General features: G+C 33.9%; 5 protein-coding genes across 11 annotated transcripts in view; 3 read left to right on the top strand and 2 right to left on the bottom strand.

Annotated features, from left to right (window-relative positions):
- Positions 1-2,825, top strand: part of LOC109541105 (VWFA and cache domain-containing protein 1) — a 6,179-nt gene extending 3,354 nt beyond the window's left edge. The window contains exons 8-9 of the mRNA XM_019909822.2: positions 299-488; positions 545-2,825. Of these exons, the coding sequence (XP_019765381.2) occupies positions 299-488; positions 545-2,358 (2,004 nt within the window). The 3' untranslated portion in view covers positions 2,359-2,825. The remainder of the gene's footprint in view (positions 1-298; positions 489-544) is intronic.
- A 448-nt stretch (positions 2,826-3,273) lies between these two features.
- On the top strand, positions 3,274-7,832 carry LOC109540972 (GTP-binding protein 2). 4 transcript variants are annotated; one of them, XM_019909578.2, is made up of 6 exons: positions 3,274-3,528; positions 3,701-3,893; positions 4,248-4,515; positions 4,592-4,911; positions 4,978-5,325; positions 5,382-7,832. In XM_019909578.2, exons 2-6 carry the CDS (start codon positions 3,711-3,713, stop codon positions 5,949-5,951), a joined length of 1,689 nt encoding a protein of 562 aa, XP_019765137.1. In that variant the 5' UTR covers positions 3,274-3,528; positions 3,701-3,710; the 3' UTR covers positions 5,952-7,832. The 4 variants fall into 4 exon arrangements, with proteins under 4 accessions (XP_019765137.1, XP_048524530.1, XP_019765138.1 ...); XM_048668573.1 differs by having other exon boundaries at positions 3,282-3,528; positions 3,728-3,893; XM_019909579.2 differs by lacking the exon at positions 3,274-3,528 and adding an exon at positions 3,568-3,644.
- Positions 7,833-8,215: 383 nt separating this feature from the next.
- On the bottom strand, positions 8,216-12,067 carry LOC109540971 (FHIP family protein GK23746). 2 transcript variants are annotated; one of them, XM_019909576.2, is made up of 9 exons: positions 11,764-12,067; positions 11,452-11,639; positions 11,135-11,386; positions 10,806-11,017; positions 10,298-10,746; positions 9,434-9,722; positions 9,010-9,374; positions 8,820-8,944; positions 8,216-8,740 (listed from the first exon to the last, which is right to left on the bottom strand). In XM_019909576.2, exons 1-9 carry the CDS (start codon positions 11,905-11,907, stop codon positions 8,431-8,433), a joined length of 2,334 nt encoding a protein of 777 aa, XP_019765135.2. In that variant the 5' UTR covers positions 11,908-12,067; the 3' UTR covers positions 8,216-8,430. The 2 variants fall into 2 exon arrangements, with proteins under 2 accessions (XP_019765135.2, XP_019765136.2); XM_019909577.2 differs by having other exon boundaries at positions 8,589-8,740; positions 8,794-8,944.
- LOC109540973 (GILT-like protein 1) lies at positions 11,565-14,094 on the top strand. Of its 3 annotated transcripts, none has more exons than XM_048668702.1 (4): positions 11,565-11,651; positions 12,648-12,805; positions 12,926-13,102; positions 13,378-14,094. In XM_048668702.1, exons 1-4 carry the CDS (start codon positions 11,630-11,632, stop codon positions 13,621-13,623), a joined length of 603 nt encoding a protein of 200 aa, XP_048524659.1. In that variant the 5' UTR covers positions 11,565-11,629; the 3' UTR covers positions 13,624-14,094. The 3 variants fall into 3 exon arrangements, with proteins under 3 accessions (XP_048524659.1, XP_019765140.1, XP_048524663.1); XM_048668706.1 differs by lacking the exon at positions 11,565-11,651 and adding an exon at positions 12,195-12,380; XM_019909581.2 differs by lacking the exon at positions 11,565-11,651 and having other exon boundaries at positions 12,190-12,805.
- Positions 14,095-14,552: 458 nt separating this feature from the next.
- On the bottom strand, positions 14,553-16,121 carry LOC109540974 (ADP-ribosylation factor 6). The gene is made up of 2 exons (XM_019909582.2): positions 15,987-16,121; positions 14,553-15,746 (listed from the first exon to the last, which is right to left on the bottom strand). The coding sequence occupies exon 2, from the start codon at positions 15,716-15,718 to the stop codon at positions 15,191-15,193; it is 528 nt and encodes a 175-aa protein (XP_019765141.1). The 5' UTR covers positions 15,719-15,746; positions 15,987-16,121; the 3' UTR covers positions 14,553-15,190.
- Between the last annotated feature and the right edge of the window lie 662 nt (positions 16,122-16,783).

The raw sequence follows: 16,783 nt of genomic DNA, 5'->3' as shown, positions 1-16,783 counted from the left end.
CCCCCCCCTGGATCCGCCCCTGTACATATCAATTGCAATTTATATTGGTCATTGAAGGTGATTCAGATTGCAGTTCAAACTAAAGTTGTACGTGGTACAACAACTTCTTAACACCGAATAATTTAATTAAGTAATACTTAAGGCTGCGGTCCCACAGCAACCACCGTCATCAATTATCACCCACTACGTGTAATCCTCTCTCAATGATTAGGCTCGAATTTGAAACACGCCTTGCAATTAGCTTTTCTGCATTAATTTTAAGTGGACTGACACATTTTTCCTTCATAATTACTTTCAGTTGCAATACACATGGATGAGAATTGGAGAATGGTATGTACTGGCCATTGTTATAAATCAAGGCTATCACAATTTTAATATACCATTCAAAGCGGCTCCAAATCCATCTGTGAAAAAGCTGTTGTACCAGGACTTAGATGGTTCAGAAAATCACAAGCTGTGTAGGCATCTTAGCCAAATCGCTACGTTAGGTGAGACTCTTGTTATGTGTTTTTATAAACTATCTAAAATTATCTTGTATTTCTAGACGTTGGGTCTCTTTATTTAAGCAGATCATGCTTTCAGTCTCCTTATTCGGCATCCAGAACGACTCAAGGCGGCTTGGTCGATCAAGGTTATTTAGCATATTTGAAAGATGATACTGGTTTGCTAATTAACCCTGGCTTGAAACGGGAAGTACGACATGAAGTATCTGCGCTGGCACATATTTTGGATTTTCTGAGAAAAAAACATTTATCATCTGAAATGTCCAAGTATATAGTGAGGCGCTACGCAGCGTCATATAGTGGAGTACTTCAAATGTTTCCGGGAAGCGTGTTGACCAATGGTTTGGAAACTACAAAGCGTTCATGGTTTTTACGTGCATTACAACATCAAAATAAAACAATTTTCATACCCCCATACTTAGATAAAGGGGGCGCAGGATATATTGTCACTATAGCATATGCAACTCCTCAGTTTGTTATAGCCATGGATCTTACGTACGGATATATGCTGAAAATGCTCTTGAGATACATGCCATATTGTCTGAATGATAAGATTACTTGTTTCCTAATTGATGATCAAGGCTACATAATATTCCATCGAAATTTAACGGATCTTAATGGTTCTCGACCTGTAGAACAACAGCATATTGTTCACAGAGAATCATTAGTGGCAAATGATATTTTAAATCATAAACAGTTTATTAAAAAATTATTATGCAACGATTATGGGGACAATAAGATTCAACGTTATTATAGATTAAACACGAGTTTTACGGATGATCTGGTAAACCACGTTCCCGGAGAGCAATGTGTGACATATCATATAACTTCGGTGCCAGACACAAATATATTTGTAGGTGTAGTGAATGCGTCCTGTGATGTAGTTCCCGCTTTCTGTCCATGCAGTATAATTGACCGTTTATGTTTGAACTGTAATAGAATGGAACAGAAGGAATGTGAATGTCCTTGTGAATGCCCATTTCACTCCGAAACCAGTTCTTGCCAAGAGGCGAATCAAAATTTGACGGATAATTTACCGTGTAAGTGGAATGTTGAAGAAGCCTTATCTGAGGATGCACATTTTTCAATGGACTTGGATTCCAGCCTAGAACCTTGTTTTCCATTTAACTGTCAAACCGAACGATCTGTTTTGGATTGCGTAGGGGTTATTGGATGTGAATGGTGTATGTACGACATGAATGGCGACTTATTGAAAAATCCATTTTGTTCCACAATCACAACTTGCTTTAGTGGGGTTTATGGGTTGAGTAATCCGTATAGAAGTAATATTCCAGAGCTGTCACCAACAAACGACTCGGAATATTCTCCTTTAGGTCCGATTCTTGGACTGGTAACAGCCATGTTTATACTGTTTATTTTACTGTATATTTGCTATCGTTCCTACACCAATCCCCCAGTTAATGGACTTTATTTGTCTTCTGCTCAAAATCAAATGAGATTGAGTGACTTGAACGTTAATGAAGTATTCCATGATTCCGGAAATCATAGAGATAAACTGTTGACAGACGACTGTCTTACTCCTTCACCCTATTGCGTCGCGAGTAATTACAGGAGGAACAATACAGCGGCTGATTCTGATCATGGGTATTCCACGATGACACCTCATGATGAATCTGAGCATCTCTCTCTTGCCCCTATGGAAATTGATTCATTAGAAGATGATGTCATGTCTGATAATGCCTCTATGTCTACCTCTGTTTCTATGAAAAATAATCCATCACACATTGTTTCGCCTATGTTGACGAAAATTCCACATAGAAATTGTATTATTGTGCCTGTTACAGTACATAGGAACATGGATGCTACTGAGAATAGGTCATTATGTTTAAGTTAGTACTTATGATGTTTGACAAATAGTAATCCTATCATAACAATAATCACTATTAAACCTCTAATTACCGTTCAATTTAATAAAATTGAACCCTGTTTGCAAATGACGCTGCTAATTATGTAAAAATTTTAATCTAATTTTTAAGCTTTATTGGCTCATTCGTTAAAACAAAAATAGCAAGTTGTAGTTTCAATGAAAGCTTAAAATTGAAAATGCTTTTTCACCATTACATTGTATTCTGATATACGTTTTTTATAAGCATGTACCACTTTATTGTTAAAACATATAGACTTAATTATATTCAAATGACAATATTTTTAAACAAATTAAATTGATGTTAATTTGTTCGAAGCGATAGGAAGGCAAATCATGAACTTTTTGCTCTGACTTGATGGTTTACCTATAATTTTACTCAGGCTTCATACGACTACCTTACAGTATTCTTGTATTTAGTAAATATTTTCAGTTTATTATATAGTTTTATTTAATTAGCATCCTTTGGAGCAACTAAAAAGCAATCATCATCACCTTCGTCATGAATAATAAAATATTCTATTAACAACATGGGTTATTTTTTAATCTACGGGCTTCAGTCCGAATTGAACCGAATAACGAAATGAAATTAATTAGTAGACTTGAAACAACCAAAGTTAACAATATAAACCTTATATAGTTTAGTAATTCTTTCAAGCAATGCTGACCATTGTATTAATGGCGTTTATAATCTAAATTCTATAACATTTGAAGCAAAGGTTAACGAATAATACGTATAAACATAATTTACCAACACTATTTAAGAAAGTTAACGTAATTTATTTAAATATACTCCTTCAATTTGTTTTGCAAATTTATTTCAGGGCGCTAAATATAAATTTTCAAACTGCGCGCCATTCAGCAGAGTCAAAGCTGTCAAGATCTTCGCATATACAAATATTAGGGCTACCGCTTGCGCTATTATAGACCCGCGATATGGTCCATTATCAGACTACTATGTTGATTCAACAATAACAACACTGTTGTATTTATTGATGACTATGTTACTATAGTTATATAGGTTTATTTTGGGAAGAAATTTTGTAATTTGAATTCTGCAACTGAAATATTGTGTTATACTCATTGCCATACTCTGGTTTGCCCAACCCACAACTCGGCCCTACTTCTACCCCTAATCAGGTAATTAGATATAAAGTATATTGGTAACATAGTATTTTTCCATTTTGTGGCAGTGACTCGAAAACATCGAAACTCAATATGGTCGTCATATTTTATAACACTTGCTGGTTTAATATGTAATACAATATGTTCATGATGTAATGTTTTATTACGTTGTCTTTGTTTTTCATAGGTAACAAATTATGGACTCGTTTTTCAGTCTGTTCGATCCTGGCAATGAAAATGATAATAATACTGTCTCTGACGAGTTCACTTTGGACCACAATCAAAATGCTTTGCCTCCGGAACCGCAACTTGGAAATGTGGAGTATAAATTGAAAATTGTTAATCCAACGAAGCAAAGGTTTGAACATCTGGTAACCCAGGTAAGCTCAAAAGTATATATTAGAGTGAAATCGACCAAATTAGTAAATTTAAAATCGTTTTGGAAGCAGTGGTATAAGTAATTGAAATCGAAACTTGAATACAAACAAAAGAAAATTAATGAAAAATTGTATTAATGCGCGACAAAGTTCGATATAGGTAGGGTATTAGTACCGCCCTATTTAGCGCAATGTTTACTTGCTGCCATTCGCAACATTACTGTACATTATTAATTATTTACTAAAACGTTATTGATGTCGCACATCGCCTGAAATCTGAAAGCTGGTGCCAAATTTGATGTGTTCGTATTGTACTTTCGTATCAACTGAATGTTTACGGCAAGAGTGTTATTGCAGTTGAAATGGCGCCTTCGTGAGGGCAATGGAGAAGCGATTTATGAAATTGGGGTGGAAGATAGTGGAATTCTAACAGGGTTAACCAAAAGAGACATGACAGCCAGTTTGCAGACACTAAAGCAAATGGCGCTAAAATTAGGTGCTACTACGTCTCTATTGCAGGAACGGATATTAGAGAACAAGCGCATAGTAACCGAAGTTCTTGTACGAAAGATCCCTGATGATCAAAATAATATTGAAATTCGTGTAGCAGTACTCGGAAATGCTGGTGAGCCGCATTGATGGGCCGTCATCACTGGCCAATCAAACTGGAAAAGCATGCAGCTACTATTTTATGGTTTCAGATGCGGGGAAAAGTACTCTGTTAGGTGTACTAACGCAAGGGAATTTGGACAATGGTCGTGGACGTGCCAGACTGAATATGTTTCGACATTTGCATGAGATACAAAGTGGAAGAACATCATCAATTTCCCACGAAATTTTGGGATTTAATTCCCAGGGGCAACCAATTAATTATAGCTCCAGCGAGCTGATTACAGCTGAAGAGATTTGCGACAGTTCTACCAAATTGGTGACCTTTTTAGATTTAGCCGGGCATAAAAAGTACCTCAGAACCACAATACAGGGTTTATCTGGATATTCGCCCCATCATGCTATGCTAGTTGTAAGTGAAGTTAGATCTTATTAGATCAGAGCACAATATATAGATAATGTTGACATTTGTTTCAAGGTATCAAGCGCAGCAGGTGCTGTGGGAATGGCTCAGGAACATCTCGCTATAGCTGTGGCCTTAAATGTTCCATTTTTCATTGTTATTACAAAAAATGATTTAGTTGACCCTGCAAACACTCTACAGAATTTGGAGTCTTTTCTGAAGCAAGCGGGGAGCCGTAGGGTACCATTAATTGTAACGACGATGGACGATGTGATAACGGCAGGAGCAAATCAACTTACTGCGAACGTGGTTCCCATTTTCTGCGTCTCCAGCGTTACTGGAAATGGACTTGAATTGCTTACGAAGTTCTTATATGTCTTGCCTCCTGGGAATAGTTCAAAGGAAAAGGAGCGTCTTGAACAAGTATGTCGGCAATAAATCGTCCGGCAAGTTCATGAAATTAAATGTGTTTTCTTCAGGAGACCCCCGAGTTTCATATCGATGAAAATTTTCGTGCCGGTGAAGTTGGCCAAATACTAGGGGGTTTATTAACAAGAGGAGTTATCGCTGAAGGCACGCTGATGCGTATTGGCCCTATGAAAGATGGATCATTCCAAGACGTTAGTGTTAAGTCCATTCATAGAAACAGAGTACCTTGTAGAATGGTTCGAGCTGGTCAGAGTGCTGCTATTTGTCTTAATAGTTATTTACCCCATCTTCGAAACGGCATGGTATTGGTTGCACGCGAGGAAAATCCACGGGGTTGTCTTTTCTTTCAAGCTAGCGTTTCGGTGCTTTTCCATGAAACTGCGATCCATCCGGGATTTCAAACTACTGTGCATATAGGCAACATTCGGCAAACTGCAATTGTCATAGGAATGTTTTCGTCAAAATGCATCCATACCAATGAGCGAGATTCAGTAGTATTTAAATTTAAAAATCATCCTGAGTATGTAGCGGTGGGACAAAGGCTGCTTTTTAGAGATGGGTCTGGTAAAGGAATCGGGGAGATTACTCAAATATTTCCTCTTCAGAATGACAATGACTAAATATTCAAATTCAACTTTTGGTTAAATCTAGGTATACCCAGAGCTGGGCAAGTATTTAGGGATTAAATTACTTTTTGGCAGTTAAATACCATGTATTTAACTACTTTTTCAAGAATGGTATTTATAATTGAACCGTCAATTACTTTCTATAAATAATCAGTAATTAGTATTTGAAAATGTTGTGTAAATACTTTCATACATGCCCCCCGTATCCACGCAATAATGCATCCAACTTTGTGAAGGCTTTTAAAGATTTTGGAGTGTTCTCTACCAGCAGTTCTCATTAACTCAGTGGGCGTTAATCAGCTTCAGGTAGATGCAGACGGGTCATCTGCGGATCTTGATAGTGAAATGGATTATCCTGAAGATTATGTTTCGCACACAGGACTAATAATGGAGAGCGGTGAGAAAAAAATTGAAGAATCCCAAATTCATTTGCCTAAACATCATCGTTGCGTAACGCATTCGTGTAATCTTATAGGAACAAACAGACTTTATGAAACTCATAAACCAAACTCAATCACTCAGATGGTTCTGGTGATGCACGCTCTGGTTCTTAATAAATGTTCCCAACTTTGAAATAAAGCAGGACGACCAAAATCAGTTGAAATAATGAAAGATGTTCTGGGTCATTATTTAAGTTACCCAGCGGCAACCAGATGGAATTCCCAGTATGATTCGGTAAAACAAATTTTGATAGTTAAAGACAAAATTACAATTCTCTATGACAAATTAGAAATAAGGACTAACGTCCTAAAGGAGACGACTTTGATTATTTAACGGAATATCTAAAAATTTTATAGCCAATTGCATTAGCAATTGATATATTACAAGGTGATAAAAACAATTACTTTGAGTTAGTTATTTATACGATTGCCAGCATGAAATCTAAATTGATCAAATTGAAACCGAAAAATTTAGATTTGTAAATGACCTCATAGAGTCTGTGTCACACGCCAGATGCAATCATTGCTTCTATAACCCATCTCAGATTTAAACTAAAATAGGTAAATTTAATATGGAATATGGAAGAAAATTGGGAACATCAGCGAATGATTAAGATTCAAATGGGCTTAGTGAGTTGCCAGCTTTGCAAAATCTGCAAGATCCCAGTTTCCAGCTGGAAATGTTACAATGGACAAATATCCTCTAGTGAAAGTGTTATTTTTAAGGTATAATACCACTTTACCTTCCTCACCACCAGTGGAGAGAATGTTTTCTTATGCCACTTTTATAAATGATCCTCGTCGCCTTGTCACTATCAGACAAAAACTTTGAAAACCTAGTGCTATGTGTACCACTGTAACTGTACTACTGTAATATGACAGTTGAGAAGTTAAATACTAATTACTACGTAATTAACTAAACTAACTAAAAAAAATTAAACTAACCCAAACTAAGTTTGTGTTCTTAAATACTTGTTAACCAATTACCGGCATATTCTAATTAATAATTAGAAGTTAATTACTTTTTTAAATCTTGACAGTATTTTGTAATTGTATTTAAATACTTTTTAAAAGTAATTTGCCCAGCTCTGGTTATACCCGTATAAAACGTTAAGCTACCCGTGTTGCAAGAGTGTGTCGCGTTTGATAAATAGGTATTAAATGTAAATTATAGGGAGCCCGGTTGAATTGGCTGATCAAACATATCTCAGATTATCAAAAGTGTGGGATTTCTCAAGTAACAATAAATTAGAATTAAAAGAAAAATATTGTCAAAGTTCGAATCATGTTTGTGTTCTTATATGACATCTGTTTAGTTCATTAGTAAAATGTTGCAATATTAGGGCTAGTGAAAAATAATGCTGTTTAGTATCATGTACCTACTTGGAACAGACAACTTTAGTTGAAAATAAACAACTGTGATTGCGTATAATTATTAATAGCGTTTTAATTGAAAATTCAACTTTTGTCTAAATACTGGTTGTGCAATGTCGTTTGGGTTTTCCCGGTGGCATGTTTTCGATATCTCTAGACTAGTTTCACTCGCAGAACAGCTCTGAACTTAAACTTATTATAACGTGAATGTTTTCGTAATTGCGTCACATTGATGTTTGCGCTTTTTTTTATCAATAATAGCAAAACACGGTAAAAATTACATACATTTTTCTGTTTTCTTTTCATTTTATTAATAAATATTGAAATATTTTGCTACAATTGAGCGGGAGCAATTGACAGGAGATATGCTGCTGCAAGACTAGACTAGACTGCAAAAGATGGAAATATGAATTCTTCAGATATTAATTTACTCGAACAATGAAATTAAGTCCATATCAATTTATTGAAATATGCTGCAATAGATATCGAGTAATATAGATCAAATCATTAAGAATTGCACAATAAACAGCTTTGTGTATAAAACACCAGAAACGTGTTGTTGTCAGATTAAGTTGTTCCAGATTAACAGAGGAGAAATAAAAATCCATATTATTCACTTTTCAATAAAAATTCTAAATATATCTGTAGATATTTAGTTTCTAGGTCATAAGTGTTGCAAGTTGGGCTATAGTATGCTCTTGAGCTAGAGCTGCCAGCTCCTTAACCCACTCATCAAGCAAAACCGCACACAAGGCCACATGTTGTCCCTCGGTAAATTTCGGGTATATCAAGCAAGATTGCGGTTCTTCTGCTGGCGTAACCATTGCCAAGTTATTCTCTATTTGACTAGCTCTTCTGCTAAACACACTCGTGATTGAAGGAAAATTCATGCTTCTCCTTTTTGGTCCGTTACGTTGAAATGCTTCAGTCTGTTGTGGTTTGGATACAGAAGCTTTCTCAAAATGGTACCTACGAAAACAAAAGTTATCCGAATTTTCAGTTTTTGTGTTTGTTAAATTTACAGTCTTCGTGCACACGTATATACTACCTTCTTATATTGACGAGCATTATTTCTCTGTGGATCAGTACTTCCTGTGCATATTTGATCAAATGCTCTCGATCAGTTTGGATGATCATATATTCATCGATCTCTTGTTTTATTATTCCAATGATCTGTATCGAAAAAGTCGAACATTTGTATTATATTGTATTTGCACAATTTTTTGAATTCCACTCACTTCAAAAATTGAAGGAATATTGGGTTGAAAAACCAAGCTATGATCTAGAAGATAGGCTCGCAGAAGGGTTTGAGGGTATACAGCTAACCTAGAAATTAGGCCTGTTACATGCAAATTCACATATATTGAATTTGACATGAATTTTCTTAGTTTATTTAGCAGAATTGCCAAAAACGGCCCTGCACTTGGTGCCTCATCTGAGCAGGGAGTTTCGTCAAAATTTTGGATCATGTTCAATCTTTTCAGCTTATTTGAAGACATTTGCCAAAATTCGTTATCTTCCGGCATATCTTCCACATTTGGCAAATTGAAGCTTTCATATTCACTACTCCTTTCGAATGATATAAGGCTATCGGATTTTTCCTCTACAATTGTGCAGCTTTAAAATTTTAATTTTTAATCCAAAATAATGCTTTATATTTACCCGCATTAGATAAATCGCAATTTCCGTTATAGGAATTGCTCCACGTGTTGCAAGCTTTTTGGCACAGTCCAATCTTATTTCTAGCATCGCAAAGGTATGCATAATATCTTCCATATAGACTTTGTTTATGATTAAAATTATTCCATTGCTTCGAACTTTCCCACTCTAGATCATTATCTGATAAATGGCAGCAGTTTGGAGCTAATAATAATAACTTCTCAAAACTAGGACACAGTGGGTCTAGAGGTAATAGGATTTTTCGTTGTGACATTATTAAGTGAAAACACGGCTAAAATTAAACAAATTGATGGAATAAGTGTGTTTTTCCTTTAGAATTGTCCTACGCCTTTGACATATATGCATAATGCCACTAAATATTAATTATTCAGTAGTAATGTTAACAATAAAATAATCTATACCACCAAAATGTGTCTTTAAGAACATTTATTGTCATATAATAAAATAGTAAGCGATTCCAAATTTGATAACTTGGTTGGAATATGAATTTTGAGTCTACATTATCATCTTGGTGTAAGGGGCTAATGCAGCTATAGACAAAATGCCTGATCTCTTGCAGAAAGATGTTGTGGACAATATTAATAACTGTCGTCATAGATGGAACAGGGAATGATCATCGTATAAATAAACGAAATATTTATATGATACAAAATTTAAATTGTATTAACACAAACACAATGTTGCAGTTATGTAGCAGTGGAGGTGTAAATTGGCACAGTACTTTTTGCTTAGTATTCGTTAAGTATATAAAAAAATATAATTAAATTAATAACTTTCCGTTTATTATGAATTATTCTTAAACGTACCATACATTTTTCGCATAAAGACATATCTCAACATAAATACCTGTAAATGTTTGAAGACCAATTCAAGTAGCAAATCTTCACAGTTCAAATCAATCATACTTTCAAATAAAGCCAATGATACGAGGCATAGTTGCATATCGTTGGACTGAATCCGTTGTATTAAGATGTTAAAAAGCCTTTCTCCGTCATAATCCATTTTAACTAAAAATTGTAAAACTGCATGTAATAGTCCCGGCTCAGTAACAGTTCGGATAATCAGCTCAAGGTACGCAGAAGCAGCAATTTGTTCTTGAATATTGCTTTGTAGAAGAGCTTCCCCCAAAACAGGAATTAGGAAACCTCTATATAAAAATTCTTGTAATTGCCGCTTAATTGAAGGATGGGCCACTTGAGTTATGGCATTACTAAATTCTAAAGAGGTCACAAAGTATAATAGTCCATTGATTTCATTTACATCGTCAGGAGTGAAGCGATGCCAGTCAGGTACATCTATAAATAGTTGCGATATCCATTATGTATTCTTAAAAATGGGTATCGAATATTAGTACCTATATCATCGATTGCGTTGGGCAATGCAGAATATAATCCACTAAGTCCTGAAGCTACCAGTAAAGAAAAATCTGATAATTCTGATATGTAAAGAGCTACATCCTTATTTCTCTTCGACAATGACATACATAGAAGCAAAGCGTCTCTAGCTCTCATTCCTACTGCATCTTCCTTATGAATAAATGGTATAAGCAATGAAAATATTACAAATCTGAAAGCAAAACGAAATACAGGTTGATTATAAATTCAATGTGTTAATTATTTTATCATACTTATTTATCTACTATATTAATTTGACTGCCAACAATACAAATATTAGCGTACTTACCTATTACCGTTTTTCTCATTTGTAAAAAATAGTTTGACAAATTCTGGATGTTGCACCAGCAATGTACTCAGCTGGTTGAGAAGATCAACCAAATGTTTATTTATTTCTTTGGACAATAATTCGCCATGGCATGAATTAAACAACTTTAACATTGGGGTTAAAAAAGAATTGTGTTCTAACAGCAGATGTCTAGTGTGACTTATTAGCGTGTCGTACAATTTTATTTGCTCACATTTCACTGCATTGATGTACCTATCATATTAACAGAGAATATCAGATTAACAGAGAATACATTTATAAGGTTGATCAAAACTTACCTCCCCGATCTCGTACTCCAATCAAATAACATATTAAGCACATTTTGGTTTAAAAGATATTCCAAACATTTTGATGAATTGATTGTTATGCATAATCGGTCAGTTTTTTTTATGTCATAGAGAAGAAGTGTAACCATCTGCTCCAAATGGCTAACAACACCCAAAACGTCGTCATGGGATGGTAGTTGCTATGAATACAGGTCAGATTTACATCAGCAGTACTTTCTCTAGCGCAATTAACGATTGCCACCGCTTATGATTATTTCTGTTTTGTTTCTGATTGTTTATATGACAAATTGACGTAATGCTTACCTGAACCCTGTGGATAATTTTTAGGGCTTGGTCCCAATGCCCTTTAAAACTATCATAGCAAGCTTGTGGGTCGCATTCATCCACTGTGCTTACTACGGTTCTATTATTTCTCTGGAAAAATGAATTGTTCCTTATCCATTCCATAATATTGTCTACTTTACATGGAAATCATGTTATCGCAATGTTTTCTTTGTCATCAGTAACTAAAACTTGTCTTTATCTATGACTAAAACATTATTCAATTATAATTGTTTAAGTTAAGAATTGTCAATGCTCAATGCCATCGATATGACATGACAAATCCTTTTTTAAATGATATTTTACTTTATGTTATGTTCATAACATAGAGAAGATAAAATAAGAGATGTGGCAAGCCTTGTCTTTGCCGCAATGCAAAAGTTAAAACCGTGAGAAATTCGACAGAGAAGAAGAGTACAAGATATAACCCTACAATTACCTATTTATTAATTGGGCGACTAATTCAGTCTATCTGTGCAAATTTATTTATCTACTTTCGAGTTTTAAGAATGTGACGTATTTAGCAAATAGTACCTATATAGAGCTAAAATCATGTCAATATTGCAAATTTATAGTAGTTAGGAGTGTTTTCATGTACCGTAATAGCCCTTTTTTAACAAGGTGTTCAAGCTGCTAGACTTATTTTTGCCTTTAGCATTAAGAAAATAATATTGCCTTTCCATTCGGAGGCAGCATAAAATATTGAAGGATAATGATATAATTGGTTATTCAATAATTCTAGCTGAACATGAATCCAAAGTACTCTAAAATTATACTTATCCTAATTTTCATGATAATATTGTATAAAGCATTCAAATCATACATTTTTCCTGGTAGGAATTCTATCGAGCAATTGATTGTTATAGATGAATCAGGACGCGAAATTGAGAAAGTCAAAGTCTCGGTATATTATGAAGCCCTATGTCCTGATTCAAAGTTCTTTATTACATATCAACTTGTTCCTGCATATGAAGAACTGAAGGAGTTCTTGATACTAGATTTAATTCCGTATGGCAAAGCCGAGGCAAGTATTTCTAGCGCTTCAGCATAGCTCCATCATGGAAAGTCGCTAATTCCCTAAAATGAAAAGAAAATCTATTCTTTCCCACCACATGTGACTTTTAACACCCTTTAAACATTTTAGACAATTATTAATGAAGACGGGAAAATTATTTTTCGCTGCCAACATGACCAAGTTGAATGTTATGCTAATAAAATACATGCCTGTGTCATTGATGAAATAACAAATCCTGAGAAGCAATTGAAATATATTTCTTGTATGATCACTGACAATTTAATACCAGATGGTGCCGGAGAAAGGGTATGTTTAATAAGGCAAAAAGACATTAATAAAATCACAATTCTATTTAATTGAATTAACTGACGTCGCGAAGTTAAACACAATAATAATAAGCATTTAATGGTTTTTTAAATTAAGTTTTAATGAATTTTATATCTTTAATTAATGAGTTAAGAATTATTAATTTTTAATTCAATAAATTAATATTATTTTTCAAACGTCTTTAGGAGTCCCGTATTTTTTAAAATATGCCAAATATAACTTTCTGTATGTCTTTTATATTAGCGTAATTTTAGTGTGGTCAGGAACAAAATATCGATTTCAAGCGAATAAACAAATGCGCCACCGAACAAGAAGGGTCCTTATTGTTGAAGAAACACGGCGACAGAACCAATGGCTTGAAACCGAAAGTAAAATTTATTCCTACAATAGAATTGAATGGCAGTCAAGGTGTTGAAACACAAGCGGCTATTTTGAAGAATTTGTTAAAAGTCGTATGCAGTGTATTCAAAAACAAACCAATTAGATGCGACAGGATCTAGAACTGCGTCCTGCGAACTCTTCTAGAATTTTTATTTGCTTTGTGGGTAATTTTGACTATTATAACTCTACCATAGATTATCCTTCACAGTTTTTACCTATTTCATAATGTAGACGAATAGGTTTAAAAATTACAAATTATTTTTGTAAACATTTTTTGAGCGCTTTCTATAAATGCGATTTTAACCTGTTTATGGTTAAATTTCACACTGATATGGCAAACTTGTTTTCCACTGAAGATATGGCCTATTAGAAAAATAGTGGCTTTTCTAAATCTTAGCAGATATGTGACGAATTAAATCAATATACATAGTTTCTGATTAGGTGTATAAATCTATTAGCTCTCTATTTCAGTAAGTAAATCATTTACCATGACCCTTATCGCAAACATTTATTACGTTATTTTTTGTATATATTTATAAGGATGCTTTTCCCATTAAGATCCATTGAACTGAATAGACATTTCAAGATGCTATCGCAGTTTTATTAACTATTAAAAAACCCATTCGTATGGCTCTCGTTGCTGTTTTAATTGTTAAGCAAGAAGAAACGGATCGCTAAACTCTCGTTGCTAGACGATCTGAAGTGCAATAAACCAGCAATCAGGGCCATGTCCACGATGATTACACGAGAAAATAAAACGTTTATTTCGCGTAGCAGACTCCCAACCAATAATATAGTTATTCCTTTTTATGTACAGCTTATTAGCATTTGATGCTGCAACTTAACTTCCAAAACAAATCATCGAAACAGTATATACTTAATATATTGGTGACAATAAAAATTTAGCTGATGTAAACACATCTTTAATACTTGTAAGCCATCTTTGTAACAAAATTATTTTAACTGAATTTGTGGGTATTATCATAATGTGTATACATTTTTTTAAATGCTGCATTGAGTTTCAGATATTTTGTTAAAAAGAAAAACGTTAAAACCGATATTATTTTATTTAAATTTGCAAACAATTCTTACAATGTAGCTTAAAGATTGTGTAAACCTCCATCGTCATTACAACATATCAATAATACTTACATCATTAATAAACAAATTTGCTTTAATATAGCTACTTAAAATTAACTCGCAGATTTAAAGTAGGCAACCATATTTTACATTATAAAATAATAGAAATTCTAAAGCTCAAAATACCTCACGCGTCAACGATCATTTGCATGTTTTTATCTAATAGAATATATTTAAAATTATTGGGGCTTATCAATCTTTAAACTTATAATCAAACCCACATCTATGGCTGTACAATTATGGGTAATGCATATCATCCAAGCAAACATTAAAATTATTTAGGAGTATATACAAGACAGGATTCTATGCTTTTTAAAATAATCTTACATCAATCATACTTATTTTAAAAATCTATGTGAAAATTTATTTACAAAATATTAGAAGCAGGGAAGTATAAAAATTATTTGAAACGTGACCATCCCACTCTAGTTCAAATGCACTGCTTAATGGGCAGTTGGAATGTTGAGAACAATTATTAATTTGAAGAACTTTCTTAACTGAACGTTTAGATTAGATTTTAAGATGAGTATGTGATAAACAAGAGTGCTATAATTTGTGATTACTAGTTAGCCAAGTCAGGCCTTCAAAAAGCCCATCTCCTGTGGTGGCACATGCAGGTTGAACATACCAATTCCTATCTCGCATACGCGTTAAACCTAACTTCTCTTGAATCTCATGGGGTTTCATAGCTTCAGGTAAATCCTGTTTGTTGGCAAATATGAGTATAATTGCATCTCGCATTTCCCGATCATTTATAATTCGGTGAAGTTCTTGACGGGCCTCATCAATACGGTCACGATCTGCACAGTCAACCACAAATATTAACCCTTGCGTGCCCGTGTAATAGTGACGCCAGAGAGGTCTAATTTTGTCTTGTCCACCCACATCCCACACATTAAATTTTACATTTTTGTAAGTTACTGTTTCGACATTAAAACCCACTGTTGGAATTGTTGTTACAGATTGACCTAGTTTTAGTTTATATAAAATTGTAGTTTTTCCAGCAGCATCTAAGCCTAGCATTAGTATTCTCATCTCCTTGTTTCCAAAAATTTTTGACAGCAACTTTCCCATTTTAAATTATCCTCACAGGGATGCTTGCCTGAAAAAGAAACACTATTCAATGGCAATGCTTAAAGCAGCAAGAATGATATCTGCAAGTTTCGCCAAATGTTTTTAAATTATTAGAAACTCTCAGAATCATAACAAATTCCGGACAATTTACATAAAAGAAAGGCGTGTATTATCAGTTTTTACGTCATCGACCTTTACTATGTGTGTGTGTGTGTGCGTGCTACTTCAATAATTAGTTGATAAGCTATTCAATAATTGTGCTACATACCACTATTCATTGACAATATTTGCAATCCCTAATAAACTAAAACTACACAGTTTCCTTCCAATGTATCAAAATAAGCTCCATGTTGTCAAAATGTCAATAATTTTACGAACTGATCAGGTTGCCAACCTCACTTAATAAAGTTACTGCAAAAGTAACACGGGAAACGGCTGGAATACTTCTATAGTTAATAAATAACAGTAGGCATAACAATTGTAATAATAATGAAAGCGATAAGTGGATCTTAGAACATAATGTAATGCAAAAAATTTAAAAATGCCTTTATCATATTGGTGATCCTGTCAACATTTGGAATTTTCACAAGCGTCTACGCATGCGCAAAATATCCCCCAAAAAAGATTTTTAATTTTAAAGTAACAGAAAAAATTAAATTACTATTGTAAGAGTTAAGAAATATAAAATATAGAAGTAAAAGAATTGCTGGTATCTTCTGTGTCCATTTACTTTTTGTTTAACATGTCACACTAAGCAACACATGAAAATAATTGCCTTTTTCCACTATCCCAACAAAAGTGAAAGACCAACAACGTAGTACGACCTTTTAGTAGGTAGTACATACTATGTAAATTAATTTCATTATTTCAGGCATATAAAATATTAAGATTTGCAATCAGAAATTTTAAATATTTTAGCAATAATACAACACTTTTTTATTAAATTTTTAGTATTTAATGTGATAAGATATCACTCTTACTTGTTCTATGTGTAGTATACGTAGGCGCTTGTGGTATTTTCTAGATAAGCAGGAAAATCAAAATGTGACAAATACTTATTTGTAC

Source organism: Dendroctonus ponderosae, unplaced genomic scaffold (assembly GCF_020466585.1).
Source record: "Dendroctonus ponderosae isolate FM_Combo_2020 unplaced genomic scaffold, Dpon_F_20191213v2 Dpon_F_20191213_1, whole genome shotgun sequence".
In the NCBI taxonomy this organism is placed as follows: Eukaryota; Metazoa; Arthropoda; class Insecta; order Coleoptera; family Curculionidae; genus Dendroctonus; species Dendroctonus ponderosae.
This window is presented reverse-complemented; position numbering and strand designations above follow the sequence as displayed.